This window comes from Molossus molossus, unplaced genomic scaffold, assembly GCF_014108415.1.
Source record: "Molossus molossus isolate mMolMol1 unplaced genomic scaffold, mMolMol1.p scaffold_m16_p_1, whole genome shotgun sequence".
Lineage (NCBI taxonomy): Eukaryota > Metazoa > Chordata > Mammalia > Chiroptera > Molossidae > Molossus > Molossus molossus.
The window spans coordinates 40,179,323-40,196,491 of record NW_023425344.1 but is presented as its reverse complement, the minus strand read 5'-3'; the positions used below and the strand labels follow the sequence as shown (position 1 = coordinate 40,196,491).

Sequence of the window (17,169 nt, the reverse complement as noted above, 5' to 3'; positions counted from 1 at the left end):
ATTACTGCAAAAGAACACAATACCATCATCTCATCAAGGCTCTCAATCTAACTAGCTAATTACAAGAAAAACAGGAACACACAGCCCATGAATGCAATGACCCAGACTGCAAAGCAATGCAATCCAGACTGAGAAACCCTCCAGGATAAACTAGTTTCTGCAACAAGTAAATTGCAAGGAAAAAAATGTCAGAGAGCAGCCTACAGATTTAAAAAACTTAAAAGCTGTATCAATCAACTGCAAAACATGGACCTTAGTGTGGCCCGAGGGTAAAAACTATTTTTATAATACTGCTAACAACACATCTGCTTCTTTCACTCTGTTGACAAAGTAACTGAATAAAACTGCTGGCACCTGAACACAAATCAAGGCGGTGGAACCAAACTTTACTAGCAGTCATATTTTCTACTATGAGTGAAGGAAAGAAAAAAGCCAGTTTTACTTAAGAATATCGGTGCTGAAGCAGTAAAACGATTACTTTCATTAAACCCTGACTCAACAATACATATCTTTTTAATATTCTATGACAAAACATGAAGTTCTCATCAAGTTCTTCTGTTGTACACTGAGTTATGATGGTTTTGAACAAAAGCACTTGCATGATTCTGAAGTAGTCACTTTTATGATGGAGTATCTTTTTTACCTGAAGAAATAGCTGACCTCAATCATATTAATACACCAATTATGTTAATTCACACTTAGGTATTTGGCACACTTTTCTGAAAAGGAAAAAAGTTAGCCTTTCAAAAAAAAACAATTTTCAGTATTTGTTGTAAATGATTAAAAATTTGAGTTTTCAATAAAAAATTAAAATTTAAGAAAACCTCCATTCAACACTATGGGCTTTATACTTAAAGACTTTTCTTCCCAGAGACATGGAAGTGGGGTACAGACTGACAATCCCCAGGAGGGGGGTAGAGAGGAGATAAACCACAGAACTTACATACATGTATACATGAACAATGGACATGGACAACAAAGCTGGGGACAGGGCAGGGAGGGGGGAATCAGTGGGGGAAGAAAGAGAAACACCTGTTAACAAAAATAAATAAACTAATTAAAAAAAAAAAAAAAAGACTTTTCTGATGACATCAGTGGTGATATTCACAAATGTAAATTTGTTTTTTGGTAAAATGAGATATGTCAACATTTATTTATTTAAAATATATTTTTATTGATTTTTTGAGAGAGAGAACATCAATGTGAGAGAGATACATTGATTGGCTACCTCCTGCACACCCCCTACCAGGGATCAAGCCCAAAACCCAGGCATGTGCCCTGACTGGGAATTGAACCAGGACCTCTTGGTGCATGGGACGACAATCAATCCACTGAGCCACAGCAGCTGGGCAAAATATGTAAACATTTAAAAATCTGCATAACTTAGTGAACCAGTATTTCCCAAATGACCAATTATGATGCTACAAAATTATGCATATGTGAAAGATACATTCAATAGTGCAAAACAGGCCAATGAATTTTAATTATATTTTAAATATTCACTTACATGGTTTCAGATTCTACATTATAACTAACTTTTAAGATACTACACTTGTCATTTTGATGTAGCATCCAAAAACATATCCACAATCACCTGAAAAGGTAATGAAAATATTCCTCCCTGCTCTGGCCAGGTGGCTCGTGCCATATACCAAAAAGTTTCGGGTTCAGTCCCTGGATGGGGTGTGTATGGGAAGCAACCAATCGTGTTTCTCTCACATCAAGATTTTTCTCGCCCTGGCCGGTTTGGCTAAGTGGTTAGAGCGTCGGCCTGTGGTCCTGAGAGACCCGGGTTTGGTTCCCGCTAAGGGCGCATACCTTGGTTGCAGTTTGTCCCCGGCCCTGGTCGGCTGTGCGGGTGGCAGCCACTCGATGTGTTCCTTTCACATCGATGTTTCTCTCTCTCTGTTCCTCTCTCTCCCTCCCACTCTACCTGAACAAAGAATAGAAAAATGTCCTCAGGTGAGGATAAAAAAAAAAGAAAAGAAAAAGATTTTTCTCTCTCCCCTTCTCGTTCCTCTCTCTCTAAAATCAATTAAAAAATATCCTTGGGTGAGGATTAAATAAATAAATAAATAAATAAATAATTCCTCCCTTTTCCAACCACATATCTACATGAGGTCATATTTTCCTCATATACTTAAATGTAAAGAATAAAATACTGCATTGGAATGAATGTAGAAGTAGACACAAGAATCCAGTTGTCTTCTCATAACCCAGCTCATTATAAAGATTTGCAAAAAAGTAGGCCAATGCCACTCATTACTAAATTCACTTGAAAAATATATTTATTTTTTAGTTAAAATGTTATTTATGTTATGACTTTACATAACAGTATATAAAGTCCTGTTATATTAGTACATTAATAAATATTTTAAACCTTCTTGTTTTAATTTCTAACAGGATAAATATCAACAGATACAATTAATAAACAAAAGTGCTTTTGGGTCCTAGAATAAAGAAATTTGAGAGGCACTCTTTTATAAATATGTAATAAAATATTTATACAGAAAAAAACTGTGTTTGGGCTATCCTTAAAAATAACCAGGGGACGCCCTGGCTGGTTTGGCTCAGAGGTTAGAGCGTTGGCCTGCAGTCCGGAGAGACCTGGGTTCGGTTCCCGTAAGGGCATGTACCTCAGGTGCAGTTTGTCCCCGGCCCTGGTTGGGTTGTGTGGGTGGCAGCCACTCGATGTGTCCCTTTCACACTGATGTTTCTCTCTCTCTCTCTCTCTCCCTCTCTCTCCCTCCCACTCTATCTGAACAAAAAATGGAAAAATGTCCTCGGGTGAGGATAAAAAATAATAATAATAATCAGGCAAAACAGGTGGTAGTGCCACGAGTTGATGATTACTGAAGTGGACTGACAAGGACATGGGGGTTTCATTATACCTTTATCTCTATTTTTATATGTGTTTGACATTTTTCATTAAGAAAAGGCTAATTAATAATGAAATTGATGTAGCTCTCTTACCGGGATCTACCTTCCATAGGTTGTCTATTAAGGATCTGAATAGGTCCCCTAGCACGAGAATGAATCTTGTCATCCACCATATGCTTTAAACGCTGGTAATAAGTGGGGCCGATGAAAATTTGTGATGTGATTTTTCTACCAGTGAACCCATTGTACAGGACCTGAAACAGATTTTAAAGCACAGACTTAAAAATATTAAACAAGTTCAAAGAATATATGTATACACACTGTATGATTCCATCTATATAGAAATCAAAACAGACAAAACTAATCTATATTGTTAGAAGAGTGGTTACCTTGGAGGGGGGGAGGTAGCTGCCGGAGGAGGGGGACACAAGAGGGGGCATCTACGCATAAAAGAAGGCTGATAATTTAATTTTCAGAATCTGGAGGCCAGTCACACAGGTATGTTCACTTTTGTGAAAATTCACCAAGCTATACATTTATACTTTGGGCACATATTTGAAGTATATGTTATACTTCAATAAAAGGTTTAAGAATGAAACTACACAATACAGTATAGTATTTGAAAAAACTGCGACAGAGTGAAGCCAAGTCGAAGTATGAAGTGGCAAGGGACAACTGTGTATAAATAAAGAATCGTACGTCATGGAAATTCATTTATTGCGGTAGAGTCTGGAACTGATTAACCGCGACAAACAAGGGCCGACTGTACACAAAAAAAATACAAGTAACAAATGTAAGCAATATTAGTAAATGTAAGTGCAAACATACCTCATTTCCTCTGAGATGGTAGCCATAATCAGATAAAAGATTAGAAATCTTCTGCACATTAACAGCATCATTAAATGGAGTGGCATCACCAATTTCACCCTTGTTAGCTGAAACCTTTAAACAAAAAAGTAGTCTTTAAAAGGCTTCTTCCAGCATGCTCTCCCTCCCAGGAGCACGCCCACATCTTTCTCTTCTCCCTCTTCTTCGCCCCCAGACACGCACCTCCTAAACTCTAGAACCCCACAAGACTTGCAACGAGGAGGGCAATGGGCAGTGGCAGCTCGCCCTGGGCTAATCCCTTGAACCTATCTCCAAGGCCCCCTTTGCTCTGACTAATCAGTAAGCCAAAGCAGCTCAGCCTAAGTTTAATTCTTTTCTGTAACATTTCTGGGGAGCCAAAGCAGCCCTGTCTAATGTCTCTCCTGTTGCTGCTTCTATCGTATCTTGTTTCACTGTCCCCAGCTTTAATAAACATTCTTTCAAAACCATCTAAAAAAATAAAATAAAATAAAATAAATAAAAGTCTCTTTCCTTCTACCTCCCCTTAGAAATCTGTATCAAAAATATATTAAATTTTAAAAGTCCTTTCTGAACTTAAAAAAATCTGTGTTACGGAAAGCTGTGACATTGAACGGTTTATTTTATTAACATAGTATTTATATCTAATTTACCAAAAAATGAAAACTCAATTACAACCCTTCAAATAGGAAGCTATCCATAGGAACTTACAAAAAGAGAGACTCCCAAATACTTCCTATGGCTCAAGGAAAATAACATATTAATGCCCTAAAACCAAGGCATTCATTCGTTAGGCTGCAGCCATTCTACCTTAACAAGATATTTAAAAACAAAAACCTCCACTGAAAGATGCACACACAACTAATAATACAACTATAAAATTAGGTTCTCAGTGAACTAACCACCAATGAATTAACCCTCATCTACAGAAAAGCAGTCAAAGGGTAACCGACATATACTGTATATATATAGGCTGGATATAGTAAATTTTATAAAAACTCTGACTTAGCCATAACTGCAAATTTTTGCTAAAGAAAAAAAAAAGGCATAATCATAACCAGTTTAAAAGCAGAGAAGTCAGTAGTATCATACTAGCTTTTTCCAAAGTACCCTGACGCAAATGAGAGAGAAATCATCTATCATCATTTTGGAAGAAACATCAGTTTGGAACCCATAGTATGTGGGGTTTTTTTGTATGTGCCCCTAGCAGGAACCGAACCCGGGACTTTGTGGTCCACAGGCTGATGTTCCAAATGCTGAGCCAAACTGGCCAGGGCATGGAACCCATATTATTAAAGGAAATCTCTTACCTTCCCTTGAAGACATTCAATCAAGTGACCAATAGTCATACGAGAGGGGATGGCATGGGGATTTATGATGATATCGGGGGTGATACCTTCACAGGTGAAAGGCATATCCTACAAACAAATGTTTAAAAAGAAACTTAAACTGAAATCTCTTAGCTATGGAACCAGAACTGATCCCCCCCTCATCTGAACTTTTCTACGTCCTAAATTCTGTTTAATATAGTCTGTTCACATACTTATTCAACACTAAAATGAAAAGGCAAGCAAATTGTGGGCTCTTAAGTTAAAGCAAATTTTGATTTAATAAGATATTCAACAAAACTCTGGGTCAGGAGTGAGAAACATAAAAAATACCTACCTCTTGTCTATACTGAATACCACAAGTACCCTTTTGACCATGTCGACTGGCAAATTTGTCTCCAATCTGTGGAATTCTAACAGAGCGTACCTGAATTCATATAAAAATAGGTTAGTTAAGTCAATCTGGTTTACTTTCTATAAACAGCGATATGACAAAGTTATACTCACTCTTATCTTACAAAATTTATATCCTTCTTGGTTGAGAGTTACCATAACCTGATCCACAATGCCCGTCTCACTAGTTCTGAGGAAAGTGCTACAGTCCCTCTTGGTATAGCGTCTATTAGTGCTCTCCAGTTCATCTTCATTTTCAGGCAAGGTGACTGTTTTGCCTATAATAACATCATCTCCCGACACACGAACCCCAGGAGCTATCAGACCATCATCGTCCAACTTGTCATAAATGGCATGCCTCATACCTACAAGGAAACAGACAAAATTTTCTGAAATGGTACTGCCACACAGAAAAGTATTTAAAATGTCACATAACCCCCCCACCTCGAGATTAAAAACCAAATACATAAATTAATTCCAAGTCACAGAAGTTCACAGGAATCTTTAACACACCATGACCACATGTTTGGTAATAATATAATGCCCTTATTACATATATTACGAATTATTCTGAACTCTAAAAAGCACTGCGCTGAACACTGAAAAAGCAGACTCTCCATTTACTGGGTGACTTTGGATAAGTGCTTTGCCATCTTCTGATCTCTATTATTACATGAGAAAATACCTATGCCCTCTACACACATCCTCCCACAGAAATTTTGAATTTTATCTTATGTAGTAATCTTAACTTCACTGGACATCAATTCACTGCTACACAGAAGCACCCCAGGAAATGGCATAATAGAAAGATGCCTAGGGAAACAAAACCCATTTTACTTCATGCAATACTATTAGAAGTCAAAATGGAAGCTGAGATACCCCATTTCCCTAGGACATTCCACCCATACACATTTTTTAGGTGTCTGTAAAAATAATAACTAGAAAATAAGTTTGAGTTTTTTTTGGAAGATACAAAAACATTCTTGGTCTCCTCTCATTTATTTGTTAAATATATACAAATACTATGACTAGACAAATATTATGTTCACGCCACAATGTGAAGAGCAGAGGGAGTTCCCACGCAAATACATAAACTGAGGGACAGAGCACACACAGTACGAATGAAAATGAAGCTGAGGTGTGTCCCATAAATTATATGACCTGATTTCCTAATACCTTCTTCAAAGCAGAATCTACCAGGAAAGAATAATTTGTACCAAGCCCACTCCTAGATAAAAAAATTTTGGCAAACAAAAATTACGATACCTAGGAATAAACTTAACCAAAGAAGTAAAGGACCTATTTGCAGAAAACTACAGGTCATTTAAAAAAGAAATAGAGGAAGATATAAAAAAGTGGAAGCACATACCCTGTTCATGGATTGGAAGAATTAACATCATTAAAATGTCCATATTACCCAAAGCAATCTATAGATTCAATGCAATCCCCATCAAAATACCAACGACATATTTCATAGAAATAGAACAAATACTTCAAAAGTTCATATGGAACCAAAAAAGACCCCGAATAGCCACAACAATCTTGAAAAAAAAAAGAACAAAATAGGTGGGATCACAATACCAGATATCAGGTTATACTACAAAGAGACTGTAACCAAAACAGCCTGGTACTGGCACAAGAACAGGCATATAGACCAGTGGAACAGAACTGAAAACCCAGAAATGGACCCAAGGCAATATGCTCAATTAATATTTGACAAAGGTGGCAAGAGCATACAGTGGAGTAAAGACAGCCTCTTTAATAAATGGTGTTGGGAAAATTGGACAGCTACATGCAAAAAAATGAAACTCGACCATCAACTTACACCATACACAAAAATAAACTCAAAATGGATAAAAGACTTAAACGTGACCCGTGAATCCATAAAAATTCTAGAAGAAAATGTAGGCAACAAAATTTCAGACATCATAAGGAGCAGAATTTTCACTGATACATCACCTAAGGCAACAGAAATAAAGGAGAAAATGAACACATGGGACTACATCAAACTAAAAAGCTTCTGCACAGCAAAAGAAACAATCATCAAAATGGAAAGGCAACCCACTCAATGGGAGAACATCATTGCCAATGATGTATCAGATAAGAGGTTAATTTCCAATATATATAGAGTGCTCCTACAACTCAACAAAAGGAAGACAAAGAACCCAATTAAAAAATGGGCAGAGGAGCTGAATAGACACCTCTCCAAACAGGACATACAAATGGCCAAAAGATATATGAAGAAATGCTCCACATCACTAATCATCAGAGAGATGCAAATTAAAACGACAATGAGGTATCACCTCACACCTGTCAGAATGACCGCCATCAACAAATCATCAAACAACAAGTGTTGGCGAGGGTGTGGAGAAAAGGGGACTCTAATACACTGCTGGTGGGAATGCAGACTGGTGCAGCCGCTATGGAAAACAATATGGTGCTACCTCAAAAAATTAAAAATTGAACTTCCATTTGACCCAGTGATCCCACTGCTGGGAATATACCCTACGAAGCCTGAAACACCAATCAGGAAGAATATATGTACCCCCATGTTCATAGCAGCACTATTTACAATAGCTAAGATCTGGAAACAGCCCAAGTGTCCACCAGTAGACGAATGGATAAAAAAGCTGTGGTACATATACACAATGGAGTACTATGCAGCGGTAAGAAAGAAAGATCTCTTATCCTTTGAGACGACATGGAGGGACCTGGAAAGTATTATCCTAAGTGAAAGAAGCCAAGTAGAAAAAGACAAATACCACATGATCTCACTTATATACGGAATATAATGAACATAACAGTCTGAGGAATACAGTAGACCCAGAAACATGGAAGTAGGGCACAGACTGACATCCCTCAGAAGAGGGGGTGGGGGGTAGGAAGAGATAAACCACAGAACTTATATGCATGTATGCATGACCAATGGACATGGACAACTAAGCTGGGGATGGGGCAGAGGTGGGGTGGGGTGGGGGGTGCCAATGGGGTAAAAAGGTAAAATATCTGTAACAAAAAAATAAATAAAAAATTCATAAAAAAAAAAATTTTGGCAAACATATTTTCTTTAATATGAGCTCTAAGAATAACATAGAAACATATTCCCATGTGACAAAAAAAATTAAAGAGGGGGGGTACGAGGAGAAATAATAACTGACACCACAGAAATACAAAGGATTGTTAACAAATATTATGAACAGTTATACCGCAACATATTCGATAATCTAAGCGAAATGGACAAATTTCTAGAAACATACAGTCTCCCAAAACTGGACCAGGAAGAGATAGAAAACTTTAAGAAACCAATAACAACAGAAGAAATTGAAAATGTAATCAAGACTCTCCCAGCAAACAAAAGCCCAGGCCCGGGCGGCTTCATGGAGAAATTTTACTGAACATTCAAAGAAGAGCTAACAACCATTCTCCTCAAACTATTTCAAAAAATTCAAGAAGGAAGACTTCCAAACTCGTTTTATGAGGCCAGCATAATTCTAATTCCAAAACCAGAAAAAGACACTACAAAGAAAGAATTATACAGGCCAATATCCCTGATGAACATATGCCAAAATCCTGAACAAAATACTAGCAAATCGGATCCAGATATACATCAAAAAAATTATTCACCATGACAAAGTGGGATTCATCCCAGGGATGCAAGGCTGGTACGATATTTGCAAATCAATCGATGTGATACACCACATAAACAAAATGAAAGATAAAAATCATACGATCATATCAATAGACAGTGAAAAAGCATTCGACAAAATCCAGCACCCATTTCTGATAGAAATGCTCAGCAATCTGGGAATAGAGGGATCATCTCTCGACATAATAAAAGCCATATATGAAAGGCCTACAGCCAACATCATACTCAATGGACAAAAACTAAAAGCATTTCCCTTAAGAACAGGAACAAGACAAGGATGCCCCCTTTTGCCACTTTTATTTAACGTAGTACTGGAAGTCTTAGCTACAGCAATCAGACATGAAGAAAAAATAAAAGGGATCCAAATTGGAAAGGAGCAAGTGAAACTGTCATTATTTGCAGATGACATGATACTATATGCAGAAAACCCCAAAAACTCCATCAAAAATTTACTAGACTTAATAAATGAATTTGGCAAGTAGCAGGATGCAAAATTAACGTCAAGAATCAACGGCATTCTTATACACCAATGATGAACTCACAGAAAGAGAGACTAAAAAACCAATCCCATTTACCATCACAGCAAAAAAATTAAGATACCTAAGAATAAACTTAACCAAAGAAATAAAGGAGCTATTCGCAGAAAACTACAGGTCATTGAAAAAAGAAACAGCCCTGGCCGGTCTGGCTCAGCGGTTGCAGCGTTGGCCTGCGGACCAGAGAGTTCTGGGTTCAGTTCCCGCTAGGGGCACATACCAAAAAAAAAAAAGAAAGAAATAGAGGAAGATATAAAAAAGTGGAAGCTCATACCTTGTTCATGGATTGGAAGAATTAACATCATTAAAATGTCCATACTACCGAAAGCAATTTATAGATTCAATGCAACCCCCATCAAAATACCAACTACATACTTCACAGAACTAGAACAAATACTTCAAAAGTTCATATGGAACCAAAAAAGACCTCAAATAGCCACAGCAATCTTAAAAAAGAAGAACAAAGTTAGAGGGATCACATTACCAGAATTCAGGTTATACTACAAAGCCACTGTAATCAGAACAGCCTGGTACTGGCACAAGAACAGGCAGATAGACCAGTGGAACAGAACAGAGAACCCAGAAATGGACCCAAGGCAATATGCTCAATTAATATTTGACAAAGGTGGCAAGAGCATACAGTGGAGTAAAGACAGCCTCTTTAATAAATGGTGTTGAGAAAACTGGACAGCTACACGCAAAAATATGAAACTAGACCATCATCTTACACCATACACAAGAATAAACTCAAAATGGATAAAAGACTTAAATGTGACTCATGAATCCATAAAAATCCTAGAAGAAACTGTAGGCAACAAAATTTCAGACATCACACACAGCAGAATTGTCACTGATACATCACCTAAGGCAACAGAAACAAAAGAGAAAATGAACACATGGGACTACATCAAACTCAAAAGCTTCTACACAGCAAAAGATACAATCATCAAAATGGAAAGGCAACCCACTGTATGGAAGAGCATAATTGCCAATGATATATCAGATAAGGAGTTAATTTCCAATATATATAGAGTGCTCATAGAGCTCAACCAACAAAAGGAAGACAAAGAACCCAATGAAAAAATGGGCAGAGGAACTAAATAGACACCTGCCCAAACAGGACATACAAATGGCTAAGAGACATATGAAAAAATGCTCAACATCACTAATCATCAGAGAGATGCAAATTAAAATAACAATGAGGTATCACCTCACACCTGTCAGAATGGCCACCATCAACAAATCACCAAAACACAAGTGTTGATGAGGTTGTGGAGAAAAGGGGACTCAAGTACTCTGCTGGTGGGAATGCAGACTGGTGCCGCCACTATGGAAAACAATATGGTGTTACCTCAAAAAATTAAAAATTGAACTTCCATTTGACCCAGTGATACCACTTCTAGGAATATACCCTAAGAAGCCTGAAACACCAATCAGAAAGAATATATGTACCCCCATGTTCGTAGCAGCACTATTTACACAATAGCTAAGATCTGGAAACAGCCCAAGTGTCCATCAGTAGATGAATGGATAAAAAAGCTGTGGTCCATATACACAATGGAGTACTATGCAGCTCTAAGAAAGAAAGATCTCTTATCCTTTGAGACGACATGGAGGGACCTGGAAAGTATTATCCTAAGTGAAACAAGCCAAGAAGAGAAAAATACCACATGATCTCACTTATATGTGGAATATAATGAACATAACAGTCTGAAGAATGGGGTAGTCCCAGAGATGTGGAAGTGGGGTACAGACGGACAATCCCCAGAAGAGGGGGTTGTGGGGGAGAGATAAAGCACAGAACTTATATGCGTGCATGCATGAACAATGGACATGGACAACAAAACAGGGGACAGGGTGGGGAGGGAGGGAAAGGGGCAAATCAGTGGGGGGAAAAGGAGAAACATCTGTTACAAAAATAAATTAATTAATTTTAAAAATAAATAAATAAATAAAAACTTTGGATCCATCAAAAAATAAATAAAGAGGGGTGGTGCAAAACCCAGATTAGGAAAACATGGCAAATTAACATGAATTTCATAATTTAAAATCACTTACCCTGGCATGTTTCACGTGTAGGCTTCTCAAAAACTTCTTCTTGATCAAATCCTTTTTTAGACTCCTGTTCTTTGTATGATCGATAGAAAACAGACCTAAAAAACACATGATTCTGAAGGTAACTTCTATTTTCTTCTAATAATACAGCTTAGAACATACCAATACTTTTCACTTAATTAATATTTGGGAAATAATTTACATCATGAATCTAGGGTAAGAGTTAAGTGTATTAAGGGTCAAAATTAAGTCCTAAATGCTGTTACATGGGTCATAACATGTAGCATTTGACCCATAACCTTAACATAGCTGGAATTATATGTGAGAACAGGAAGGACCGAATGTCACTGAGTACAACCTCCCACCCAAAGTAAGAATCCTTCCATAGGGACCCTCAGAGATGGTCACCCAGCATCTGTTCCAGTAGTTCAAGAAAGAAGTCTGTGACATATTAAGCTATAATTTCTACCCTCTGGTCCTAGTGCTATCCTCTGAAACTATACAGGGGAAAAAAAAATCTATCCTCTTCTAAATTCCCAGTTATTTAACAAATCTTCATATGATGTGGATTTGAAATTGTTTGTTAATAAAATAACAGAATAGAAATGAAGATTGAAAATAAAACACATAATAATTTTAACAGTTATTTATAGGTTTGTTTTTATTTCTTAGATACTTCTTTATTATCTAAATGCAGACATGTATTTGGTAACAAAAGGGGAGGAGGGGATCAAAATATTAGCATCTGAAAATCCTGAGATAAAGGAAGCAGTGTCTTTAATTGTTCATGACCATCAACCAGGCCTTCTGCTTTCTGGAGTAAGGCACTGATTTCACCACACTAAACTCTACACAGGTGGTCATACAACAGCATGTACCTGCCAGACAGCCATAAAGCTTCATGAACGGAGGCAAAAGATAAAATATCTTAACAGAAAAATTTCTCTGCTGTCAGATTAAAATTTCTTCCAGCCTAATCTTCAAAACCACCAAAAAGTTTGAACACATATAAGTCAAGCAATTTTTAGAGAACTTTTTAAATTAAAATATTAATATTTCCACTGTATCTGAATTCAACAACTTTTATAAAGAGCTGACCTGAAAAAGCCTCGGTCTACAGCTGAACGATTCATGATAACAGAGTCCTCTTGATTGTATCCAGTGTATGATGCAATGGCCACAATGGAGTTGATACCTATGGTGCAATGAAAAGCATACATTAAAGCATCATCTAAGAAACAAAGAAAAACTGCCCCTTTCTTTTACATCAATTTTATTTCACCAAATTTTCCACAGGTGTTCTCACCATGGTAACTGTCAAAGTCTACTCTTGGAATAGCAATCTGTGAGGCAACTACTCTGATGGCTTAACATGTAATACAAGCAAATCCTAAGAGCAGTCATTCCCAATATATCCTTTCTGATAATTAGTGATTATACATACAAGTTACCTCAGGTTTATAAAGTACCTCCCCAACCAAGTGTCATGTGTCTCACAGTAATAAACAAGGTATTATTATTATTCTCATTATCAGAAAGAACCAATTAAGTAACTTATCCATGATCCAAGTTAAAAAGCAATAGGCTGATTTCTGGTTTTAGGTTGGAACCTGGTACTACCTCTTCCCAGCCCTGCTCCGCTCCCTAGATTCTCTCCCTATGCCACCAAAAAAAGTGATATTATAGTTTCACCACCAAAATCTTACACTTAGATGCTGATGCCAAAACTACATTTGATGAAACTGTAAAAAAAAACAAGTATTCAAAATGAAAAAAAAGTTGAAAACACACCAGATTACAATATAAGGAATAATTGTTAAATGTGAGTAGTTTCAATGAACATAATCCGCATATTTGTGAATCATCAGATTTTCCAAAAGTTAAAATACACTCTAAAGCTATAGCTAACATAATATTGTGTTTTAAAAATTTCAAATGTGGAAATAAAAATTATGACTACAGAATATAAAGGAACCAAAATCTGGATGATTAAATATTTTGGTTATCTGAATTCTAAATAAATATTTTACATTTGTTTCCTTAGAGCTAAATTCAATTTTCAAAAAACAAACCCACCCTTCACAACAAGACACACCCTTCATTTACCCCTTTATGTGCACAGCGGCAATGGGACTGTTTATACACATGGAGTGAGGAAGGGTGGCAGCGCTGCTGGTTGGGCCTGGGACACTTTAGACACACTCCTCCAAGTCTCTAATTCCTCCTCATTCCCAACCCAAACTAGACACCGAGTCTGTGAAAGAGATACATGCAAAGGGCAGGCCCTCCTTCCTGACAATTACATTTCGTCCTCAAAAGCTCTGGCTACTATGCCATAGGAAGCTTTCCACTGGCTGTTTTAAACACACTGGCCCAAGGTAGTTGATTCCAGAGTTTGTTTTTAACCTGAATTCATTCCTAACACTTTAAAAACTAAATTCACACAAAAGCTTAGATTCAAACTTTTCTTGAAAGATCAGATCTGACATCACTGGGCCTGCAGACACACATCACAACCACAGCTGAAGCTGAACAGGGCTAAACCTAATAGAAAGGCAAACTTCCCTCCACTCACCAACTACTCACCAGTTCGGCCTCGCCCTGCACAAATTTGAGACTGCAAGCCTATTTAACAGATAACACTCAATACTTGTGCTAAATATAACCTTGACTGTTCTCTAAGGAAGAAGGATCATAGAAACAAGAGGGTGTTTGTTCTTCTGAGCACCTTGATGGGTTGGTGTATTTACACTGGGAGCAGAAAAATAGAATGCTCTGCTTAGGGAGGGAGGAGACAAGGAAATTCTCCAAGGGAAGGAAGAAAAGTGTCAGGGAAGCTGAGCCCTTCCTGGGAAAAGCCAGAGATCAAGCACCTAGTAGCAGGCAGTCAAGAAGAGATCAGAAATGTCAAATAGCCCTGGCCGGTTTGGCTCAGCGGTTAGAGCGTCCGCCTGCGGTCCTGAGAGACCCGGGTTCGGTTCCCGCTAAGGGCATGTACCTCGGTTGCAGTTTGTCCCCGGCCCTGGTTGGTCGTGCGGGTGGCAGCCACTCGATGTGTCCCTTTCACATCGATGTTTCTCTCTCTCTCTCCCTCCTGCTCTATCTGAACAAAGAATGAAAAAGTGTCCTCGGGTGAGGATTAAAAAAAAAAAAAAAAGAAATGTCAAATAACCACTTCTCGGGTATGTAATAAAAACTCCTCTTGAAATCTAAATGATTTCCTCTAATAACTCTTTAGTAACATCCACATTGGTCATCATCCTTTTGTATACATTCTTCGGGAGAGCTAGAGGAATTTTAAGTTTCACACAATCAAGCAGCGTAATGTAGGATTCTGAAGGCAGGGGGACCTGAAAAGAATCGAGAATTTGCAGAAATCTCAGAGTCTGGGAGACGTTATGTGATCCTAGGACATATGTGACATTTGTGATATATGGCATGGGAAGACTTCCCTAGCATGTCCTCACGTTTCCACGGAGCACTGCTATAGCCCCACTCTTCTCCAGATATACAGCCTATAGGTATTCGACTGTCTTGGCCCCAATACAGCTTTTCTGCCTGTTGGGTGACAATCCCTGGATTGCCTACATATGCTACATCTACTACAGCCAGGAGACAATGTCCTCCATCCTATAACCTTATCCAAGGTATTTAGGCAGGTATGATAGATCAGCTAAATGTAAATAAAACAGTAAACTTCTAAATTATGTTTCTAGTATTTTTTCTTAGCTTAAAAGCCCCAAATCATTGCCCAGCTGGTGTGGCTCACTGGCTGAGCATCAACCCATGCACCAAGAGGTCGCCGGTTCAATTCCCGTTTGGGCACATGCCCAGGTTGTGGGCCCAATCCCCAGTGGGGGGCATGCAGGAGGTGGCCAATCAATGTTCTCTCTCATCGATGTTTCTCTCTCTCTCTCTCTTTTCCTCTCTCTAAAATCAATAAATAAAAATATATTAAAAGAAAAAAAAAGCCCAAAATCAGGAAGCAATGTAGTGAAAAGGAAAGATCACAACAAAGGGAGATGGGGGGTCAGGTCAAGGTCAAAAATAAGTAAATAAATAAACCAGAATTTAAATTCTGGATTTATATATTTAAATTATGTAACTTTAGGCAAATAACCCTTCTGATTTTGTCTCCACGTTTGTAAAACAGAGATGGTATAATCACCACTATAACCAATCAACTAACATTTACTCCTCCCTAACTGCTAGGCACTAAGCCGTGAGTTTTAAGTGGATTTAACCATTTAATCACCACAAAAGCTTTATGATGTAGGTACTATTATCATTTTCATTTTGTAGGTAAAGAAACGCCACAAAGCTTTTATGATGCTTAGAAAATAACGTGTATAAAGCGCCTTGACTGCTGTTTCACACAAACTGAATGCTCAATAAATATTAATAACTATGTTAAAAATACATCAGCCCAAGAACTATACACATGTGAAATCTGAGATAACAACCCACCTGTTAGCCAAGTTCAAACTTTTCATGCCTCGTTGTCCTCACCTACTTCAAGCTTTAGCTCAGCACTGAAGGGGCTTAAAGTCCCAACCCACTTTAAGTCAATGTGAACTTTTGTCACAAGGATTTTTGCTCCCAGATGTCAATCAAGATAACAGTACTCTATAGAAACAGGAATGATACTAATCAAAAAAACAGTCCTTGAGATAAACTGATTGGCCCATTCCCCTTGGTCAGGGCTCAGAATTTAGCCAATGAAGCTGGTGTGTTAGGCAGGGGCCAGATCCAATCATTCAATCAGGAAGGTCAGGAGACTGAGTCCATCAGTAGATTGAGCAAAGAAGTAAATATATTGATGACAACAGGAGCCAGGTTTCTCACTGTCAGAGAATGCAGTTCTAAAATAAACACTATGGCCTGGCTGGTTTGGCTCAGCAGTTAGAACGTTGACCCAAACACCAAAGGGTCACAGGTTCGATTTCCAGCCAAGGACACATACCTGGGTTGCGGATTTGATCCCCGGCCCTGGTCAGGGTCCTTCGGGAGGCAACCAATCAATGTCTCTCTGTACATCGATATTTCCCTCTCTTCCTCCCTCCCTCCTTCCTTTCCATTCTATCTAAAAATCAATGGAAAAATATCCTCAAATGAGGATTAACAAAAATAAAAAATAAACAAAATAAAATACATACTATGATGTTGGGTTGGGATGGGGGATGCTAGTGTGAACTCACAAATCTTTTTCTTTAATATGTTTTTATTAATTTTTTTAGAGAGCAAAGAAGAGAGAGATAGAAACATTGATATCAGAGAGAAACATCGATCGGCTGCCTCCTGCACGCCCCCTACTGGCGATCCAGCCCACAACCCGGGCATGTGCTCTGATCAGGAATGGAACCAGGACTTCTCAGTCCATGAAACAATGCTCAATCCACTGAGCCACCACAGCCAGGTGATTCTTTAATATAGAGAAACATAAAAATAGAGAAGAGGGTGTATATGGGTATATGCATATATATTC

The 17,169-nt window shown here is 38.0% G+C and overlaps 1 protein-coding gene across 2 annotated transcripts in view; it reads right to left on the bottom strand.

Moving 5' to 3' along the window:
• The window catches only part of POLR2B (RNA polymerase II subunit B), a 54,957-nt gene that overhangs the window by 3,086 nt on the left and 34,702 nt on the right, over positions 1 to 17,169 (bottom strand). For both annotated transcript variants that reach the window (XM_036261883.1, XM_036261892.1), the window contains exons 17-23: positions 12,783 to 12,879; positions 11,688 to 11,782; positions 5,562 to 5,812; positions 5,392 to 5,481; positions 5,037 to 5,144; positions 3,709 to 3,822; positions 2,974 to 3,134 (exon numbers count right to left, since the gene is read on the bottom strand). In XM_036261883.1, coding sequence (XP_036117776.1) covers positions 2,974 to 3,134; positions 3,709 to 3,822; positions 5,037 to 5,144; positions 5,392 to 5,481; positions 5,562 to 5,812; positions 11,688 to 11,782; positions 12,783 to 12,879 — 916 coding nt within the window. The remainder of the gene's footprint in view (positions 1 to 2,973; positions 3,135 to 3,708; positions 3,823 to 5,036; positions 5,145 to 5,391; positions 5,482 to 5,561; positions 5,813 to 11,687; positions 11,783 to 12,782; positions 12,880 to 17,169) is intronic.